The sequence below is a fragment of the Glycine max genome, chromosome 8, assembly GCF_000004515.6.
Source record: "Glycine max cultivar Williams 82 chromosome 8, Glycine_max_v4.0, whole genome shotgun sequence".
In the NCBI taxonomy this organism is placed as follows: domain Eukaryota; kingdom Viridiplantae; phylum Streptophyta; class Magnoliopsida; order Fabales; family Fabaceae; genus Glycine; species Glycine max.
In genome coordinates, this window is record NC_038244.2 from 23,214,422 (window position 1) to 23,232,362 (window position 17,941).

Genomic DNA, 17,941 nt, shown 5'->3' on the forward strand with positions numbered 1-17,941 from the left:
TGATTCATATAGTAAACTTTTAAATAAGTTTTCATGTATTTAAACAACTAAACCAATTTTTATTTAAAAAAAACATACATAAAATAAGAAGGTTAAACTTGACAAATAAGTCAAATTAAAATTTGTAAATTTTAATCCCATTCAATCTATTTATATGCCTTCGGTTTGCCTTTTTTCTCTCATTATGTCACAAATAAAAAAATAAAAATAAAAACATTTCTAAGCCTAGTTGGTAATTGGGGTTCATGTGGATCTTCGGGTCAAAGAGTGCAATGGACACTTTGTCCATTTCCTTTTTAATTTTGGAAGATTGTTCGACATGATTTTGATTTTAAACATTCTCAAGTGCTCTCTGTTGTTGCCTGTTAATGTCATTAAAGCGAAAAATATTAAGCACTATCTAAGATTACAAGTAGAGGAAAATCAAACACCTTCCTTACACAAATCTTAGTCTTTTTTAAAAGCCAACAAACTAATGGCAAAATCAGAAATTGTCAGTTTTGATAAATCAGATTTGACACCAAACCTTCTATATTGAGTCTCCTCAAGTAACATAACTCAGAGGAGATATAGGGTGTATTGAATAATTAAGGGAGAAAAAGAGAGGAAAAAGATCATAAATTCGAACTTCTCTGCTAACAAAAACTAACAATTGCCGATAAAAAAAATTAGCATAACTCAAAAGATGTAGTGGTTTAGAAATCCAGTTATACCTTTACAAGTGATAATAGAGACACTCAAACGACGAGAAACGTCAATTATATTATTCGAATGGTAATATGTTACAAGGAAAAGGTGAATACAAGAGTATGCTTGCACACCTAACATTAACAATGATGAACAACCGAAGAAGGTTTCGGCACAGCACATAAATAGTTCATCAAAATTTTCAAGAGTTTTGGATGAGATGGACTCCAAAATCAACAATTTACAAAAGAAAGAAAAAATGCCTGAAGAAAAAACAAGGAGAGGAAGAGGGGAACCAAAGGTAAAATTGATACAGACTAATTAAGTTTCTCCTCAAACCACTTTACAAGCCTCTCCACTCTCCAATGTGAAACTCCTGTACATGTAATTTTTTATATAGTCCTCTTGATGCTTATACTTCAACCATGTTTGGATTTAGCATCAAAAGCCAAAAGAACTAGAAAAATTCTCGGCTTAAAGTTAGTGTTGGTACTTATGTGCTCCAAACATGAGCAGCTTTATTAACGTGACTAGACCATTTGGTTTCCAAAGGTTAGCACCCACTAAAATTAATGACATGGCAGAAGAGAGAAAGATAGCTTCCTTAGTCTGACTCCAATGAATGACTGTCTCCATCAGATGAGAGCTTACTGATTCCCAAATTAGGCAGACTCCGACTCCCTTGCAGGTTATCCTCCTGAGTGTTGTTTCTCACTCTTCCAGCTTTGTTGCGAATGTTAATGCCAACTGGGAAAGGAACCTGAGTTCCTAGCAAAGTTAGTAGCCGTTTTGTAGCTTCATCTCTTAATAAAAATAGAGGTTCAAATTTCAAATGGCTGCCTGGATTATATATTATGTTTCAAGCAGGTAAGAATACCTGTAATGTACGTGATGAATGGATCTTAAAAGAAATTTATACCTGGTCACCGGCATTAGGGCCATCGGTGTTGAAGAGGATAGGCCTGCAGCGCTTATCCTCATTCATCAAGCTTGAATTTTGGAAGTGAGCAATGAGAGCTGCTTTCCCTTGTATACGAGCATATGCTAGTGATGCCACTTTCTCACTGTTGAATTTCTCCCATTTCTTCCCATCGAACACCTGCCAGAATTGCATCATAAGCTTCAGTCTATTAGTACAGGGTATGTGTGTGTGTGTGTGAATGTTATGTGATTATAAGTTTAACAGCAATCATTTTGATTGTCATCATCATTTTCCATAGCAGACCTGATAGAATGGTATAATCAAGCCAGGATTGATCATGTTGATGAATGCATATCCCACATTGCATTTGTTCTGCAATTAATGTCGATTCCATGTGAATAATTAAACAAAAAGGAGAAAGGAATACTAAAGTAAATTAAATTTCATAGTGGAAATGTTCAATAAAAGGAACACACATTTTCATGCAAGCAAGGATATTTTTCTACAGAAAAAGTTCAGATGAGAACGTTTTTACAAAAAAAGTTGATGCATTTTCTTATTGTTTGATTTGTTCAGGAAAATGACATTCCCGTCCTTGAAGCAATTCATTTTCCCCTCCTTTACTGAGATGCAAAAATAAAATAAAAAAACAAGTATCTTCCTTCTACTGTAGCACAAAACAGAGAAAGTACAATAAATATTTTCTAGAAAGATATTCTCTATACAACAAATGGACCATAAACTCCAAGTATTTTAAAAAGAGAAAAGCACTTGCTCTGAAATCAATTGGCAGATAAACAAAATCATAAGTTCCTCTATGGCGTTCATCAATTGCAGCTAACAGCATCTTGGATGTATACCTGCAAGACAACAAATCAGTCCCAGAAAAAGATGTTTCAAGAAAAAATTATGTAAATGAGGTGTAGAACTGAACATAATTCTTCATTTTCAGAAAAAACTATTTAAGAGAAATGACAGATTTCATATATGCTTAAAACCAACGAAAAGAATCACAAGTTTAATTTTGTGCTCTTATTCACAGCCCTTCACGAATCACCCATCCTAATTCCAACATTGGCAGAGAAGAGGCAAGTAAATTATAGCAATAAAAAAATTATAGATTTATGTAGTATGCTAAAATGATCAGTAACCACCAGCTGAAAGGGAAAATAAAATCAGAAAACAATTTGTGAAATCTAAAGCCCTACTAAAGTTTGTTTGGCTATGATGTCAATATTACATACAATCACTTTCAAGTATAGATATGTTTTTCCACAATCAAACCCTTTTCGTAGGCATCAGAATCTATTTTACTATTTTCAAGAAAAGGCAGGAAATAGAAGCTTGTCTACTGCCAAGTCTAACAAAATAAAAAATAAAAAAAAATAACAAAGTTAACAAAAACAGCTTCCACCAAAATTTTACAAGGCAAAATCTAAAGAACTTCTTTGATGGCATATGAAAATTGAATTTTCTAAAAGTGATTCTTCCAAAAGAAGTTTCACAGAAAGAATCTCATAAAAGCAGACATTTTAGAGCAAATTCAAATGCAAACTAAGAGACGAAGAGTAAATTTGCTTAAGCTTCTAGTTCTTAAAAGGGTTCCAAGTGTTGGTGCGACTTTTTCCCATATTATCACTGGCTTAACAAATAATCTATCCTAGGCTAACAGGCTTGGCTGAACACTCCAAAATTTCTTGAAAAGTAAAAGCACAACCCAAAATGTACCAAATGAATATACAAATGTTAGCATCGCCGAAAATGAAAATTTAAATACAAAAAGCTAATATTTAATTTAACATATACAATGCTACTTACTTGTTAGGAATGTTCTTTATCATTAGTGTTGTTCGGTTATCTTCTCCCTTCTTTATGCGGTCAATATCAAGTTCATACTGTTTCTTGTCATCCAAGTTTGGCAAACCTTCATTTCTGCGGCTTCTGGTACGTTGTTTGTGAGTCTCAAATGAATTAATCATGTGGTTTCTTCTGGGAAACATTAGGTCCCCTTGGTTATGAAAATGGACTCCAAGATTCTTGGGTAGGACTCTAAGGTCAACACAATTTCCTCCAAAATGTGGAAAGATATTATAAGAAACAAAATCAACACAGTGTGCTGCTGTGTTACCGGAAAATTGCATATTCCCAAGAGATTCCCCTGCATAGGTATGTCTTCTGTCCCAAAAAGGAGCTGAAGGCACATGCTGGCCATTTATGGGTAAAACAGTGGCCATCATATGTGATGGTGACCTAGGAAGTCCATGCAATCTTGGCAGATTAGTGGCTGCACAAACTCCATCAATATACGAAGGTGAATTTGGCCACATCATTCCAGGAGGCTGATAGGAGTTTCCCCATTTGTAATGATGACCAGGAAGAGGACAGCTTCCATTACCAGAGGATTTAAAAACTGAGAAAGGAGCGGAAAATATGATCAATTGAATATTTTTTATATATATCATAAAAAAAAAGGTTGTTTCCTATATATATTGACCCATAGAGTTCAAAGATTTATAGATTCACCAACCATAGGATGAAAAAAAAATTATAGGAAAAAGTAACTATTACACTTGCTAATCTACTGCACTTTTTAACTTACCACATTCATTGAATTCCATGAAGCGCCCATTGGAGTTTACTTGACAGAACTGCATGTTATCTATTCTTTCCTGTGTTTTGAGATTGATGTTTGCTGCCACCTCGGGAGGAATATGATGAACACTGTTAGCTAAACCATCATGAAATTCTGGAAGGGAATGGGGATGAAAAGCTGGAGCAGCTTGACTATCAAAATTCAACTGGCCAGGTGAACCAGATTCAGTAACTTCACATCTGTTGTCAGCTGATTTAACTCTGACTAGTGATGGTAAGGAGTTAGGAACACTTGAAGAGACCCCATGAAAAAAAGCAGTTTCCGGGGATGGTGTGCATATGGCAGGCTCAACACCAAGAACTCTTCCACCATCCAGCTTACCAGATTTAGAAATCCCATGCAAACCTGGTCCAATGTAAAAATATCAGTGAGGGAAAATAATGTTTCTGCTGCTAAATTGATAGTTGATTAACAAATACTCTACCCGGGAAGCTAGTTGGTGACTTTAGAGGAAGGCTGTTTTGATGCAGATAAACATTACTTTCTTTGTGTTGACTATTAATGTTTCTCACAACTATTGTTCTAGAAGGGTGTTCACTGTAAGGCTGTTCTCCAGCAATCGAGGCACTACGCAGCCCTAGTTGACTGTTACAAGCTTCATCAAGGATTTCAGAATTCTTTTGTTCAGAAGATGAACAATTATCATGTCCTAAATCCATCCCTCCAACACTACTGAAAAGGTCTAGTTCATCCGTGTCATCACCAGAGCTGTCTTGGATGATGTGGTCGAGCCCATTAGTGACTCCAGAAAGCAAATCATCATCACTGGGGAGTAGATTTCCAATAATTTGAGCCTCGAGTTCTTCAAGAGAGTCAAAAAGTCTCTCTTCCTCATAGTGGGATGCAACAGTGTCAACTGAATGTCCATATAAAGCATTATTTGCAGATAATCTCACTGCACCAATGGAAGTCATGCAAAGGCATATTAGCTAGCCGTTTTCTTTAGAAACCTCAACATACAACTCAAACCCATTTTAGAATTTAAATTAGTACAATAAAACCTCTATCCACGTAAATGAGATGAACCACACATTAAGAGGCAAAGAAAACTTACATTTCCTGCTAAACAACTCCGACAAAGAACTTGAAAAGAGACTACTCTCATGCTGAGTAGCAACTACATTGACTTTGCTACTATCTGATAAATGGGATAATGATTGTACATTCAAGCTAGTTTTTATTCCTTGATCAAAATCTACACAACACAAAAAAGTCAGAAACTGATTGAATGTGCCATTTGTACCAACAAAGTAGTGCATCAATGTTAAACTCAAAGCACAAGACTAGTGCTCTGATACCATGTTAAACTCAGAGAGAATCAGACCAAAACAGTGCTCTCCTGCGGGAGAATTCTCAAATAAATACAATTTAATTACAAACTAAACTGCCATATATACATTTACAGCAGATTATCCTAATTTAAGAGAATAACAGTTACAAATACCAACAAATGTACTGTCGTATATAATTTACTTTTGCCATTAATTTTGTTGACAATCAATGCATCTCTATGAGTTGCTTTCTGCTCTTTTACAGTTCGCATGAGTTCCAATGTTCTAAGTTCTAACTTCTAAGTACTTTGCATGTAGAACTGTCATAAGTTGTTAGTTTAAGGTATTGATAAACAAATTAACCTAAAAGATTATGTTTTCAGATGCAAGGGTAGAAATGGTTTTTAAATTTCAACACACCTTATCATGCAAAAGTCTTTTTGGGCTTGAAGCAAACAAAGTACAAGAGCACTCAAACATGACAAGTCCAAGCTCTTCTAGTAATGAGTGACCAGATAAATTATTAAAATTGCTTGACCAAGGCAATCTGAGATTCCTAACATAGCAACTTGCAAGTACAAAGCAAGCAAATGACTCCTAAATCCTTAACAACTTATGTAAAAAAATATTATATAAATTAAAAGAAAAGAAAAGAAAAGGTATTTGGCACCAAATAACTCCAAAGGAATGCACTCTAATAGCGCAGTCACGACAACAATAATAATAACGCAATCAAATAGATTAGTAATACTAACCATAGCAATTGGGCATGTTATCTGATTTCCATAAGCTAGCCTGTCTCTGCCAAGAGAAAGTGAAAACAGGAATAAATAGGACTGAAACCGCCAACATTGTTTGAATTTCCAAAATTTTACAAATGCCCCTAATACCGTGCTCAAAATGGAATATATATAAGATGAAACGAGAAGATACCTCCTTAGAAGAACAAATATCTTCAGAAGAATACAACGATGAAGAAAAACTCTTGAAGTCAATTGTCTCAGAAGGCATGATGAATCCCAGAATGCGTAGATATGTATCCCAAAAAACGAAAATCTCCTAACTTTTTATATCTGTTGAGCACAGCATAGCATGACAGTCAATTCAACATTTTACCTCTTCAGCAAGAAAGCTACGAGGAATTATAAACCTCCCAAGTTCAACACACGATGAAAAATATAAAACTTTATAAACTTAAAATCTCTTAATTACCATAGATTATGAAAAACCAATGTCCATTAAACTAATATCATGCAGTACTAAAGTGCGAGTTGTGGTCACAATCAATTTCTGTGTGACATTTACCAATTTCCGTGTAACATGTTATTAACTACTTTTTATAAACTAAATTTTGTGGTTACTTATCACGAGTAGAGATGACCACATAGTCCAAACATCATGTAATAATTTCTTAGTGCACGTTACAACCCCACATTAACACACAGCATAAATTACAAATCGACCAACATTCTGAACGATCAATAGGATTTCAAACAACTTACAAATCTTAAAATTCACACCCCCCCGCTCCCCAAAAAAAAAAAAATCACTTGAAGTGTTCGATGTTCTAAAACCAGAAAGTCAAAAATCAAAACTTGAGAACAAAACAGATACGAATTCACGTAAACCCAAAACCCCGTGATGGAAGAGCAAAAAGGGGTGGCAAAAAGAAAGACACTGACCTTAGGGGAATTGGAAGAGGAGACGGAAGTGGAGGGAAGGGGTGAGAATGAGTTAAATAGTAGTATATGGAAAGAGGAGGAAGAGAAGATGTGTGAGAGAGAAAACGAATAAAGTAGGGCATAAGGCAAGGTGGGAATTTGCAAAATGGGAGGATCATCATCTTTGTAATTAATTGTATGCGTTGTTTGTGTGGCGTGCAAGATCCTCCATCCAAATCTTCCCATACCCTATTACCGTTCCCTGCATTGCACGTTACTAGCTCCTCTCAACTTCTCAACTTCCTCACCTTCACTCCTTCTTCTTCTTTGTAAACTTCAACGGAATTTCTGAGGTCTCGCCGGACCTGTGAGTTTTCCGGCGAGAAGGGACGGAGAGATGGTTGTTGTTTTTTTCCGTTTATTCGTTAACGAGACGTCAATGCTGGTTAAAACGAGGTTCCCATTGAAATGACTTTCTTGCCCTTCGTAGAGTGATTGTCTCATTTATCCATCAATATCCGTACAGATGTTTTATCAACTACATTGAGCCAACAATGACACTAACACTTGGAATAGGTGGATGGATTTTTTAAGTGTATTCTAATCGAATTCTTTTATTATCAAGAGTAAAATAACAAGAAAGTCAACAAATATTCTCTAATAAATAAATAATAATATAATATTTAATGTCTTCAACAATGTTTTTATCATTTTTTTAATAAAAAAATGATTTATTAATTTCTTAAGTAACATTAGTTCATATAAATTAGGTTTTACTAAAAAAATCAATAAATAAACAGGAACCTAAATAGAAAGCTTCTATTATTGCTTCAGTTTTCTTTTTAGTTCACAACTTTTGGAATAAAAAGGTTTTTTTTATTTGCCTATTTAAAAGTCCAAAATAACATTAGTTACTATTTTTTTTAGAGGAAAGTTGATAAGAACCGGTGTGGGAAACTCACTTGTAAATAAGAGAAGAGAGATAGCATTGAGAATATTTAATTGACAGAGAAAACGGAAAATGTCACACTCTCACCATCCCAATTGTGTATTTTAATTTATAATATAAAAATAAAAACTTAATTATATTTTTAGTTCCACAAATTTGAAATAAATCCCTTTTTTTCAAAAAAAATTTAAAATATTTTAGCCTCTCAAAATTTAAAAATTACGATTTTTGTCTCTCAATACTACTTAGAGATTAAAAACGATTTTTCTAAAATCATTTTAGTCCTTCAAATCTAGATCTTATGGACTAAAAACATTTTTTTTAATTTAAGGAACTAAAATGTTTTTTAAAAATTTAGAAAATTAAAGCTGGATTTGCCCCCAAATTTCAAGCACTAAAAAATAAATTATTATTGTACTTCGCTTCATCATGTTGTGATTGGGCTTACGAATTTTCTTTTTATCAAATGGACTAAGCGTCGAATCTGATTTAAGGAATAAAAACGTAATGAAAGCGCATTGTTATTCTTACCTCCTTGCCTTCTCTTCGCACCCCATGTTTTGTTTGCAAATTTTGGATTTTGAAATATCTGAGGGAAACATGTTTTTGTTGTATAAAATACATTACACAATAAAAACAACATGTTTCTGTTAGAAAAATATACAATGAAATTAAGTTTTTATTAGAAAAATATACAATGAAATTGTGTTTTCTTTTATACCGTGGTGGTGCAAAGTTAATACACAACGAAATAATAGACCAAATTGAAATCAATAACAGAATCCATAATATGTAATAAAAATCCATACCATTACATCAATCATCATAGTTCTAAATTAGTCTTACAATAAGTAGCCCATGTACTATGAATAAAGTAAATATAAATGAGGAGATGATTACATTGAGTCTTTAGTCATATCTACTACATATTCATCTCCTTTAGTTTGAAATAAAAAATTGAAATGCTGTATGCAGTTCAAGTATGGTATTAGTCGTGAGCGAACTTTTTTACTGTTTTATTTATGTCATTGTGGTGAATAGTAGGTAAGGGACACCCATACTCTAAATTAACCAATAAGAAACACCCAAGTAAAGTTAATGAACAAATTGATCTTACAATGGTAAATAACAGAATAATAGAAAAATGTTTACTTGCACAAAATGACAATTGTTAACATGTCCAATAGCAATAAGTTATTGAAATGATGGAGGTTGACTCTTGAGGGGAAAAAATGTCCAGGTTTGCATCTTGGACAAGTGGACCAACACCACATTATCACGACTTAGTATTGTGTCATTGTTAACCTCCGAAGAGGAGATTAATTGATCGATCTTTTGTGACAAAGGGTTGAGTATAGTCAAATTGGTCTTGCTGAAGTTCATGAATCAAATCATGTCGTATTTTAGCCCAAGACTCCTCATCCATGTACAGCAAACTTGCAATTTCCCAATATCCGCAATTTCCGTATGATCTAACTAACATTAACAACGCTCACAATATATTTATGCAACTCATTAGGAAATTTATCTATAAATGACACCATTTTACTGCGTTCGAAATGAGAATGATTAGGATCAACAAAAACATAATCATGAGCATCTAACAACTCTTCTGTTGTAAGGTTTATATTTTTATTTTTTGAAAGGCATTATTGTAGGTGATTTTAAATTGTGACATCTCCTGCATTGAATCACAGCATGATACAATACAGTTCTAGCACCAGCTCTTGAAGTTGTGCCACTAATTTTGTCGTCAGCAACGTCTTTATTTCATGGCAACCCATCATTTCAAAATGCATGAGATGTGAGAACACCCACGTCGAGACAAAGGTCCGTTTTGGATGCTAGTGCATGAGAAACAAGAACTGGATAAACCAAAGAATTAGAAGAAACATTAGATGAGAAAACACCACATAATTAAGTATACCCATTGGTTATTGTTACGTAAATAGGTCAATTTTTTGCAATCTCCAAACCAGAAACTCGATGATTAAACTCATAACAGTTTTCCACGTCTTCTTCTTCAAGTTGACAATCACGAAGATCGAGATATTGCATATTGATCAAACCGGACCATGCATTCTAATCATGTCCTTGCTTTTGTCCTCGTACAGGTCGTAGCACAACAAAGAATGGTCTATGAGTTTATCCACTATGACATGTCCCTTATCAAATCATTTCTTGCAATACCATCTGGTAAGAAACATTTTTGCATGTCCTTTTCAATTAAATTATCATAACTACGTTTTAATACCATTAAGACTTCTTCATTCATCTGTTCTCCCATTTCCAATTTGTCAAGTTTATTCAATGGATGTCGTTTCTCCCTTTCATGATCACACTGATTCCAAGTGGTAAACCGTCGTCGGATTTCATTGCAACAAATCTAGCAATTTCTAGTAATTGAGGGGGAAGTGTTTCAGGTGTTCCACAATCGGAAACAGACAGTACTTTCTAAAGAAAAAATTTGGTCTGTTATTTCTTTTTACAGTCAAGTTTTGGTGTGTTATATTTCTCTTTCTCAGTCTTTTGCACCTCCCATTTTTTCTCTTTTTTTTTAATAGTTAAACATTATTTCCATAGTAACAAGTTGTGTTTTCTTTTAGTTGGCAAAATAGTGACAAATTATGTTGAAATCATAATACGAAATACTTGATATTTAAAGATATTTAACAAGTGTGACGAAAGTACAAGTCACATTTCTCATTTCTATGTCTAAAACTGAATGTTAAGCATGTTACTTACCTTGTAATGGATTCAATGTATTGTGGATTGCTTGAACCGGAAGCAATAATGTTGTCACCTCCTTCATTGCCTTGATAAGCGGGGCATTTTATAATATTCTTTTCTTTGGCAGTGATATGTTCTTCAATTCACTCCTATCTTCACAATGGTTGCTGCACTTCCACCTATATTTTACTATTTTTTCAGCTTCATTCCAGTATTTAGATACTTTTAGGCTTTTTTTTACTACACGCCTTCTCCATGATTTATTTCCTAAACAAAAAATCATTTTAAATATTTATGATCTGTATGTGTCTATCTTTAAAACTTGAAAGTATAGATTAAAAATAACCTATTTTTTTCAATTCATAATTTTGGTATCCTATAGAAAAATGGCATATTAAAATTACCAGCACAAACTTATCCAAAAAAATACAGCACTAAACCTTTCTGATAAAAAATACCCACCTAACAATGTTTTAGACTTTTAGTTGCTTTCAAAGTTTAATGCATAGTCAAAGTAAGAAAATCAAATACGCTGCACAACCCTAAATCACATTAAACATTCAACCATTAATAATAATTGAGAGAAAAAAAACTACTTTCCTCTCATGATTTCCTGAGTGGAGAAAAAAACTGAAACATAACGATCCTACAAATGATGAATACTACTCATATCACATATCTATATAGGTATTTATTACATTTTATGCACAGGTTAAATGAATCCTAAATTAAACTTTTAAAAACTAAAAACATTAGAACACAAGATTAACGAAAGAAAATTCTATTTTTGAGGAATTATTTAGATTAAGTATCATATAAATAATTAAAAGTGTTTAAACAATCATTCACAATGTTGGAATAAAAGTGTAAGGTGAAGTTCTACATAATAAAAGTAAAAAAGTTGAACATTAAGTGAAGAGAAAATTCATAAACCTGGTATTAAAGTTGTTGGGTTAAACAGTGATGTCAAATTCTCTTATGTGATTTCTCTAAATCTCTACCAATGTTTACTTCCCTTAATTCCCCAACACGTACACAACACCCATTAATTAATCTTGATTTCCAAGCCAGTGAAATGCAAAACTAGATAAATTTGTGAAAAGTGAAAACAGCAACTCTCTTTGAATATCTCGATATTATCTTGTTTCTAATTTTTACGAGTGATTTTTCAGAAATAAAGAGCAACGAAGAGAGATTTGCTCTCCAAAGCCACCGATAACAACTCCGTCTCTTCCTCCCCTCTCAACCTTACCTTGGGGAATTTGTTGTAGCTATTGTGGGAACATTTTTTTTTTAATTCGAAAGCAAAATATGTAATTTTGTTATATAGTTGTAAATATTAATTAGGTCATTTTTTAATATGTTTGTATAAATTATTTTTGCTAAAAAAATATTTTTTTTATTTTAAGAAATAAATTCTATTTACTTTTTAAAGAAACGTTTATATAAAAAACACTTATCTTAAAAAAAATTAAGTTGAAATAAACTCACTCGTTATTGGTGACTTACTTATACTCGTGTCATTACGTTCATAAATTGTGCTATAAAGTATGTTGACACCTTTTTTTTTATTGGAAGCAAAATATGTAAGATTTTTTTTTTTTTTTGTAAATGACCGCTTTCATCTATAAAATATAAAGTGACAATTTAGACTATGGTTAATAAAACTACTTGAAAAAAGTAGTTGAAAGTTAAAAAATTAGTTTATTAAATTATAAGTGTTCAATAAAATTAATTGTTGAAATAGTTGAAAATATAAAATAATATAAAAATAATAAAACTATGATTTATTTAAAAAGGATAATAAAAAAATTGATAAATATATTAAGGATAAAAGAAAAAAATATAAAAAAATAGAAGTTAGAGTTTTAAAAAGATTAAATTGTAATTTTGGTTATAAATTTGTGATGTTAGTTTCACAAATAGATTATTAACAAATAATTATGATTATTAGAAATCTTAAATTAATTATAAATTAAATAAAAATTATAATTATTTAATAAAAGACTATTAACACTAATGTGGTTTTAATGATGGTGGAATCATGTGCGACAATGGAAATAGAAGAGGTATTTGCAGAGAAGAGAAGGAATAAAGTATTGTAGAAAATTATGGTTAATAATTTTTTATTCATTTTTTTAATAATTAATGATTTTGATTAATTTATAATCAACTTAATAACTTAGTTAATCATATTTATTTGTTAATAATCTATCAAAAGGACCAAAATCATCAATTCATAAGACTATGAGGACCAAATGTTACAATTAAAAACTAAGAGGACCAAAATTGTAATTTTGTATTTTAAAAAATATTACTTAAAGTAATATTTCAAAAAACACTAAAAGTTATTAAAAAATTTATTTACCGAATAGTTAAACAATTTTTTCAGTTAATAAAAAAATTAGTTAAATGTATTACTGAACAAAATCTTAGTCTCTAAAAGAAAAAGAAAAAATCATATTTAATTTTTAAATATGTAAAAAGTGTGACAATAAATTATGTTGTTAAGTTTTGTGGGATCATTTTTTGTTATTAAGTTATAATATTTAAGAATGAACTTGACATTAAATTATATTTCCAGATGAGCAATTGATATTAAATTATAATGTTTAAAGATGAATTTTATATAAAATTATACAACATGATGTAATTAGCGTATATTTTTACAGACCGAATTAGAAAATTTGTTTTTTCAAAAACTAAACTATCATGTATTACATTTTCAAAAACTAAATTATCACCACATTACACTTTGAGGGATGAAAATTATAATTTATTCTTGTTTCTTTAATATTTCTATATTTTTTAGAAAGTGTAAATAGTGTATATATTTAATGTTTTACTAAGAGATTCACTGCTTCATAGAATTAATCGATTATTTACTTTATAAAAGCATGTCAGTTCTTTTTTTTGAAAAAAATATTACTTCTTAGTTTTCAATATGTTTGTTTCATTGCACTTTTAATTTCCGTGTAGTTTCTATAGGTGATTTTGATCTTTTTTTTTAACAATGCATTTTATTTCCCTTGGTTATAATTTTGGTCATGTCGTTATTTACCATCAATTTATCAAGTATATATAACTTAATTGATAGGATATGATGTATAAGTTGTTGGAGATTTCTTAATACTTATATTCAATTTTGTAAATAAAAAATTGATCACCCATTTTTAATGTTGAGTTTAACATAATAAGATTAACTACAATGTGACACTTTGATACTGAAATTATCAGGACGCGTGACTCTATTAATGATATTGATATGACATTAACATGTTCACCTAAATCACTTAGGTGTCATTCATGAGTTTGAAATATGTGATTTAAAAAGTGATTAGATTTACAAGTGAAATAATATTTTGAGTAACGTGATCCCTCATATATATATATATATATATATATATATATATATATATATATATATATATATATATATATATATATAACATCATAAGAGGAAGAACAAGGGAAGAGGGTGTAATTTACTATTTCCATTTTGTAATGCTTTGGCACACCCTTTAACAAAATGAAAACATGCTTTTGTTATATAATATGAACAATGGATATGTATTTTGTTAACGGTATTTTTGAAAGAAAAAAAATACATGCAAGCTTAGAGGAGAACTTAGCAAAAAATTGTGTGAGAATAACAAAGCCCTCCTTGTTTTCTCCAAATTATGATTCAATTGGCTCATTACTAGTTGCCAGGTCCACTAAGACTACTCCTATGGGCTATTGCTTCCTGCTCCCTACTTTTTGCTTCATGTACCCCATAGGGAAGTAAAAAGACATGATTGGACAAAAATTCCACCACAACCTTAGCACTTCCTCTTCCTTATGTACTGCACAAGCACCCCTTATTCTCCTTCTTTTCTTCCACCTCCCCCCTTTGTCAATTTGTTGGAGAAGGCCATCGAAAACTTGGAGAGAGCCTTTGTTAGGGTTCTCAACCGGATAGCCATCTGAAACACAATATGCATTACAAATCACTCAACCTATAACTTTACTTCATGACTTTTCATGTAATATAGTTCTATATTGAGCAATCTGAAATGCATCTTGTGTTTTGGATTAATCAATCCAAAACTATATTATACTTTTGGATCATCTATTTCAAAATTATGTTAGTATAGTTTTGGATTGAATAATCTGTAATAGAAAATGCATTTCAAAATTACTCAATCCAAAACTATACAAAGGAGGTCAGTGGCTATGGTGACACCACAAGGAAAGTGAGGTGTGAGAGACTAAGACAACAAGATGAGATTGTGGCAGAGACACAAGAAAGGAGGGACAATGTCCATGTTGAAGAAAGTGGAGGGAGTGAGTGAGGGGAGAAGGATAAACGAGGGATATTGAATTGTTTGGGAGTGCAAGAAGAAAAAAATGGGATGCAAGGCAATAGTAAATAATCACTTTGTGTATGTTTAGAATATACAAAATAACTTTGAGACAAAAAATAATTTTATCAAATGATCAAAATTCTTACTTTTATATGTTGAATATGTGGAACACATGCCAGAACAATTTTACCTCCATTCCAAGCATGCACTCCTGTTCTGTGCACACATTCACGGGAAAACCACTCCAAGACTACTCTTCTCATTCGCTTCGTTTTTTTTTTCATTCACTTCGTATGGGTAGCAATGTTCTGATCGAAATAATGTTAACATATAATTTAAATTTTATCGGGACAAAATTTTTTATATTAAAATAATATTATAACGTAAATTAAATTTAATTCGTATACAATTTTGAGTATTGTTTTAAATAAATTAGAAAAAAAATTTAAAAAAAAAATTTAAATCTAATTATTATACAAACTATTTTTTACTAATACACTAATATTTTTTAGTATTTATAAAATTGGTAGTCCGCGTGGTAGTTTTACGGTTTCTCCTGTCTTTTTATTTTTATTATTTGCAAACAAAAAGTTACCCCTATGGCCCTATCTGTAATATTATTTTTTAAAAAAGGAATTATTATTATTATTATTATTATTATTATTATTATTATTATTATTATTATTATTATTATTATTATTATTATTATTATTATTATTATTATTATTATTATTATTATTATTATTATTACTATCCCTTTTCTTAAAATATTTATTATTAGTAGTAAAATGAATTATATTACAAACAGTCAAAATTAATGAATTGAAAATGTAAAAATAATATCAAAAGTAATATATTAAAATAAATTTTAAACCATTAAAAGTTTCTATAATGCGGTTGTTTATATGAATTACTTAAAAATAAGATGCCTTGTTTACAAAAAAAAAAAATTGACATCGAAGTATTTACATGGGATAAGTATTGTTATTTATACAAACGACGTTGCCTAACAATTTTTATTGATAAAAAATACTTTAGAATATAAGAATTAAAATAAAAACAAGGAAAATTAAGTTAAACATCGTTAAAGTTCTTAAATCTATGCCTATGATTGGAGCTTGATCAAGGCTATTAAGAGGCTTATTGATGATAGTTGCCATATTCGTCTTGTTAATGTCTACACAGAAGGACAATATGTGTGCTGATGCCATGGCTAACCTAACCTATGAGAGTCATTCTAATTTGATCTCTTATCATCACCTTCGTGCTTCTTTAAAGCTAATTGTTTCTCTTTTATGTAATCCTAGAGTTATCCTAGTGTAGTCTTTCTTTTTTGGGTTTCGGTCTCGATGATAAAAAAAAATTATGATAAAACTTATTTAAGAAATTATGTACTCTAGATAGATGCTCTAAGTAAATTATTAATTATATATAATTTTTAAAATTACAATATTAGAAGCAAATTAGTGAATTAAAAACAAGAAAAATGTTACAAACAATAAAAGTCATCATTATTAATATATTAAAATAAAAATAAATTATATGTAATTACCTTATTTATAGAAAATAATAAATATAATACTTAATTGAACTACGTATCTAAAATAATCTAACTATCTTATCTTAATTTAAAAATATTTTTGTTACCTTAATTATTTTAATTAATATTTTTTTGTTTTGTTAGCCATGTTAATATTAAACAAACTATAATTAATAATAAGGATTAAAAAGAGCAATTAGAAAATGTACAAAAAAAAAATTGACTGCAAGAAAATGTTAAACTTTTAAAAGTAACATTTTTTTACTATGATTAAAACTAGACAAATTCATATTTTGGAGAGCCTTAGAATATATTTTGGCCAAATTAATTTTATCAAAATCTATAATCACACGATCTTTAAATTAAATGATCAGTATTATAATAAAAAAAAGTAATACTTTTTTGTTCTAGCTAATAAACAATAATTTTCTTTTAATATAATTATATCACCTTACGTAATAGGCGTGCCATAAATTATAATTCATTTACTCCAGAGTGTGAGAGTAGTGCCTATCAGTGCAGCTACCTTAATCAAGGTTATGTCAAAGTGCAAACAAAGAAAAAGAAGAAAGTGGCTTTAATGGAGGGGGCCATCCATAAGCACAAACATTAAGCATTAAGCAAAGATTAGAGGGAAATTATTCGATAAGATAAGGGAGGTTGAGAAAGGAAAGAAAGGATTACTGAGTAGTGGTAGGGTAGCATGCCCTTGTCAACTCATGGTCCACACATCATACATTGCCATAGACTAATGCTTTTCTGTGAATATATGAATGAATAACAACTATTTAAAAGGGGATTCGGTATTATTCCCCTTTGATTGATGGAAGATTTTCAAGCCTTCATTCAAAATCTCTAAAATCTTTTATTTTTAAAAAAAGGGTATTATGAGATGTGGTAAAATTGCAATGCCCATAGTAACATCAAGAGGTTGAAGGTGGTATTTTACACGTTACATTGAACCCCCAAACAGGAAGGGAAAGCCACCATAACCATTCTTTCATATCTCATACCCTTTAGAAAATGACCAAAAACAGGAATTAGAAAAATACTACGGATGGACAGCGAAATGAGGGTGCTGTTTGAGGAATTTGATGTCAAACCAACCCAACAAGTAACCTTTGCAAACAAAGAAAATCTCATTAATTGAGAATTAAAGATAAGGATATGACCCCAATAAAT

General features: G+C 30.8%; 1 protein-coding gene across 1 annotated transcript; it reads right to left on the bottom strand.

Annotated features, from left to right (window-relative positions):
• Positions 1-722: 722 nt before the first annotated feature.
• Positions 723-7,629, bottom strand: LOC100797697 (protein MEI2-like 4). The gene is made up of 11 exons (XM_006585773.4): positions 7,216-7,629; positions 6,467-6,606; positions 6,289-6,334; positions 5,317-5,457; positions 4,687-5,157; positions 4,209-4,607; positions 3,428-4,019; positions 2,385-2,469; positions 1,913-1,981; positions 1,607-1,786; positions 723-1,447 (listed from the first exon to the last, which is right to left on the bottom strand). Exons 2-11 carry the CDS (start codon positions 6,542-6,544, stop codon positions 1,292-1,294), a joined length of 2,217 nt encoding a protein of 738 aa, XP_006585836.1. The 5' UTR covers positions 6,545-6,606; positions 7,216-7,629; the 3' UTR covers positions 723-1,291.
• Between the last annotated feature and the right edge of the window lie 10,312 nt (positions 7,630-17,941).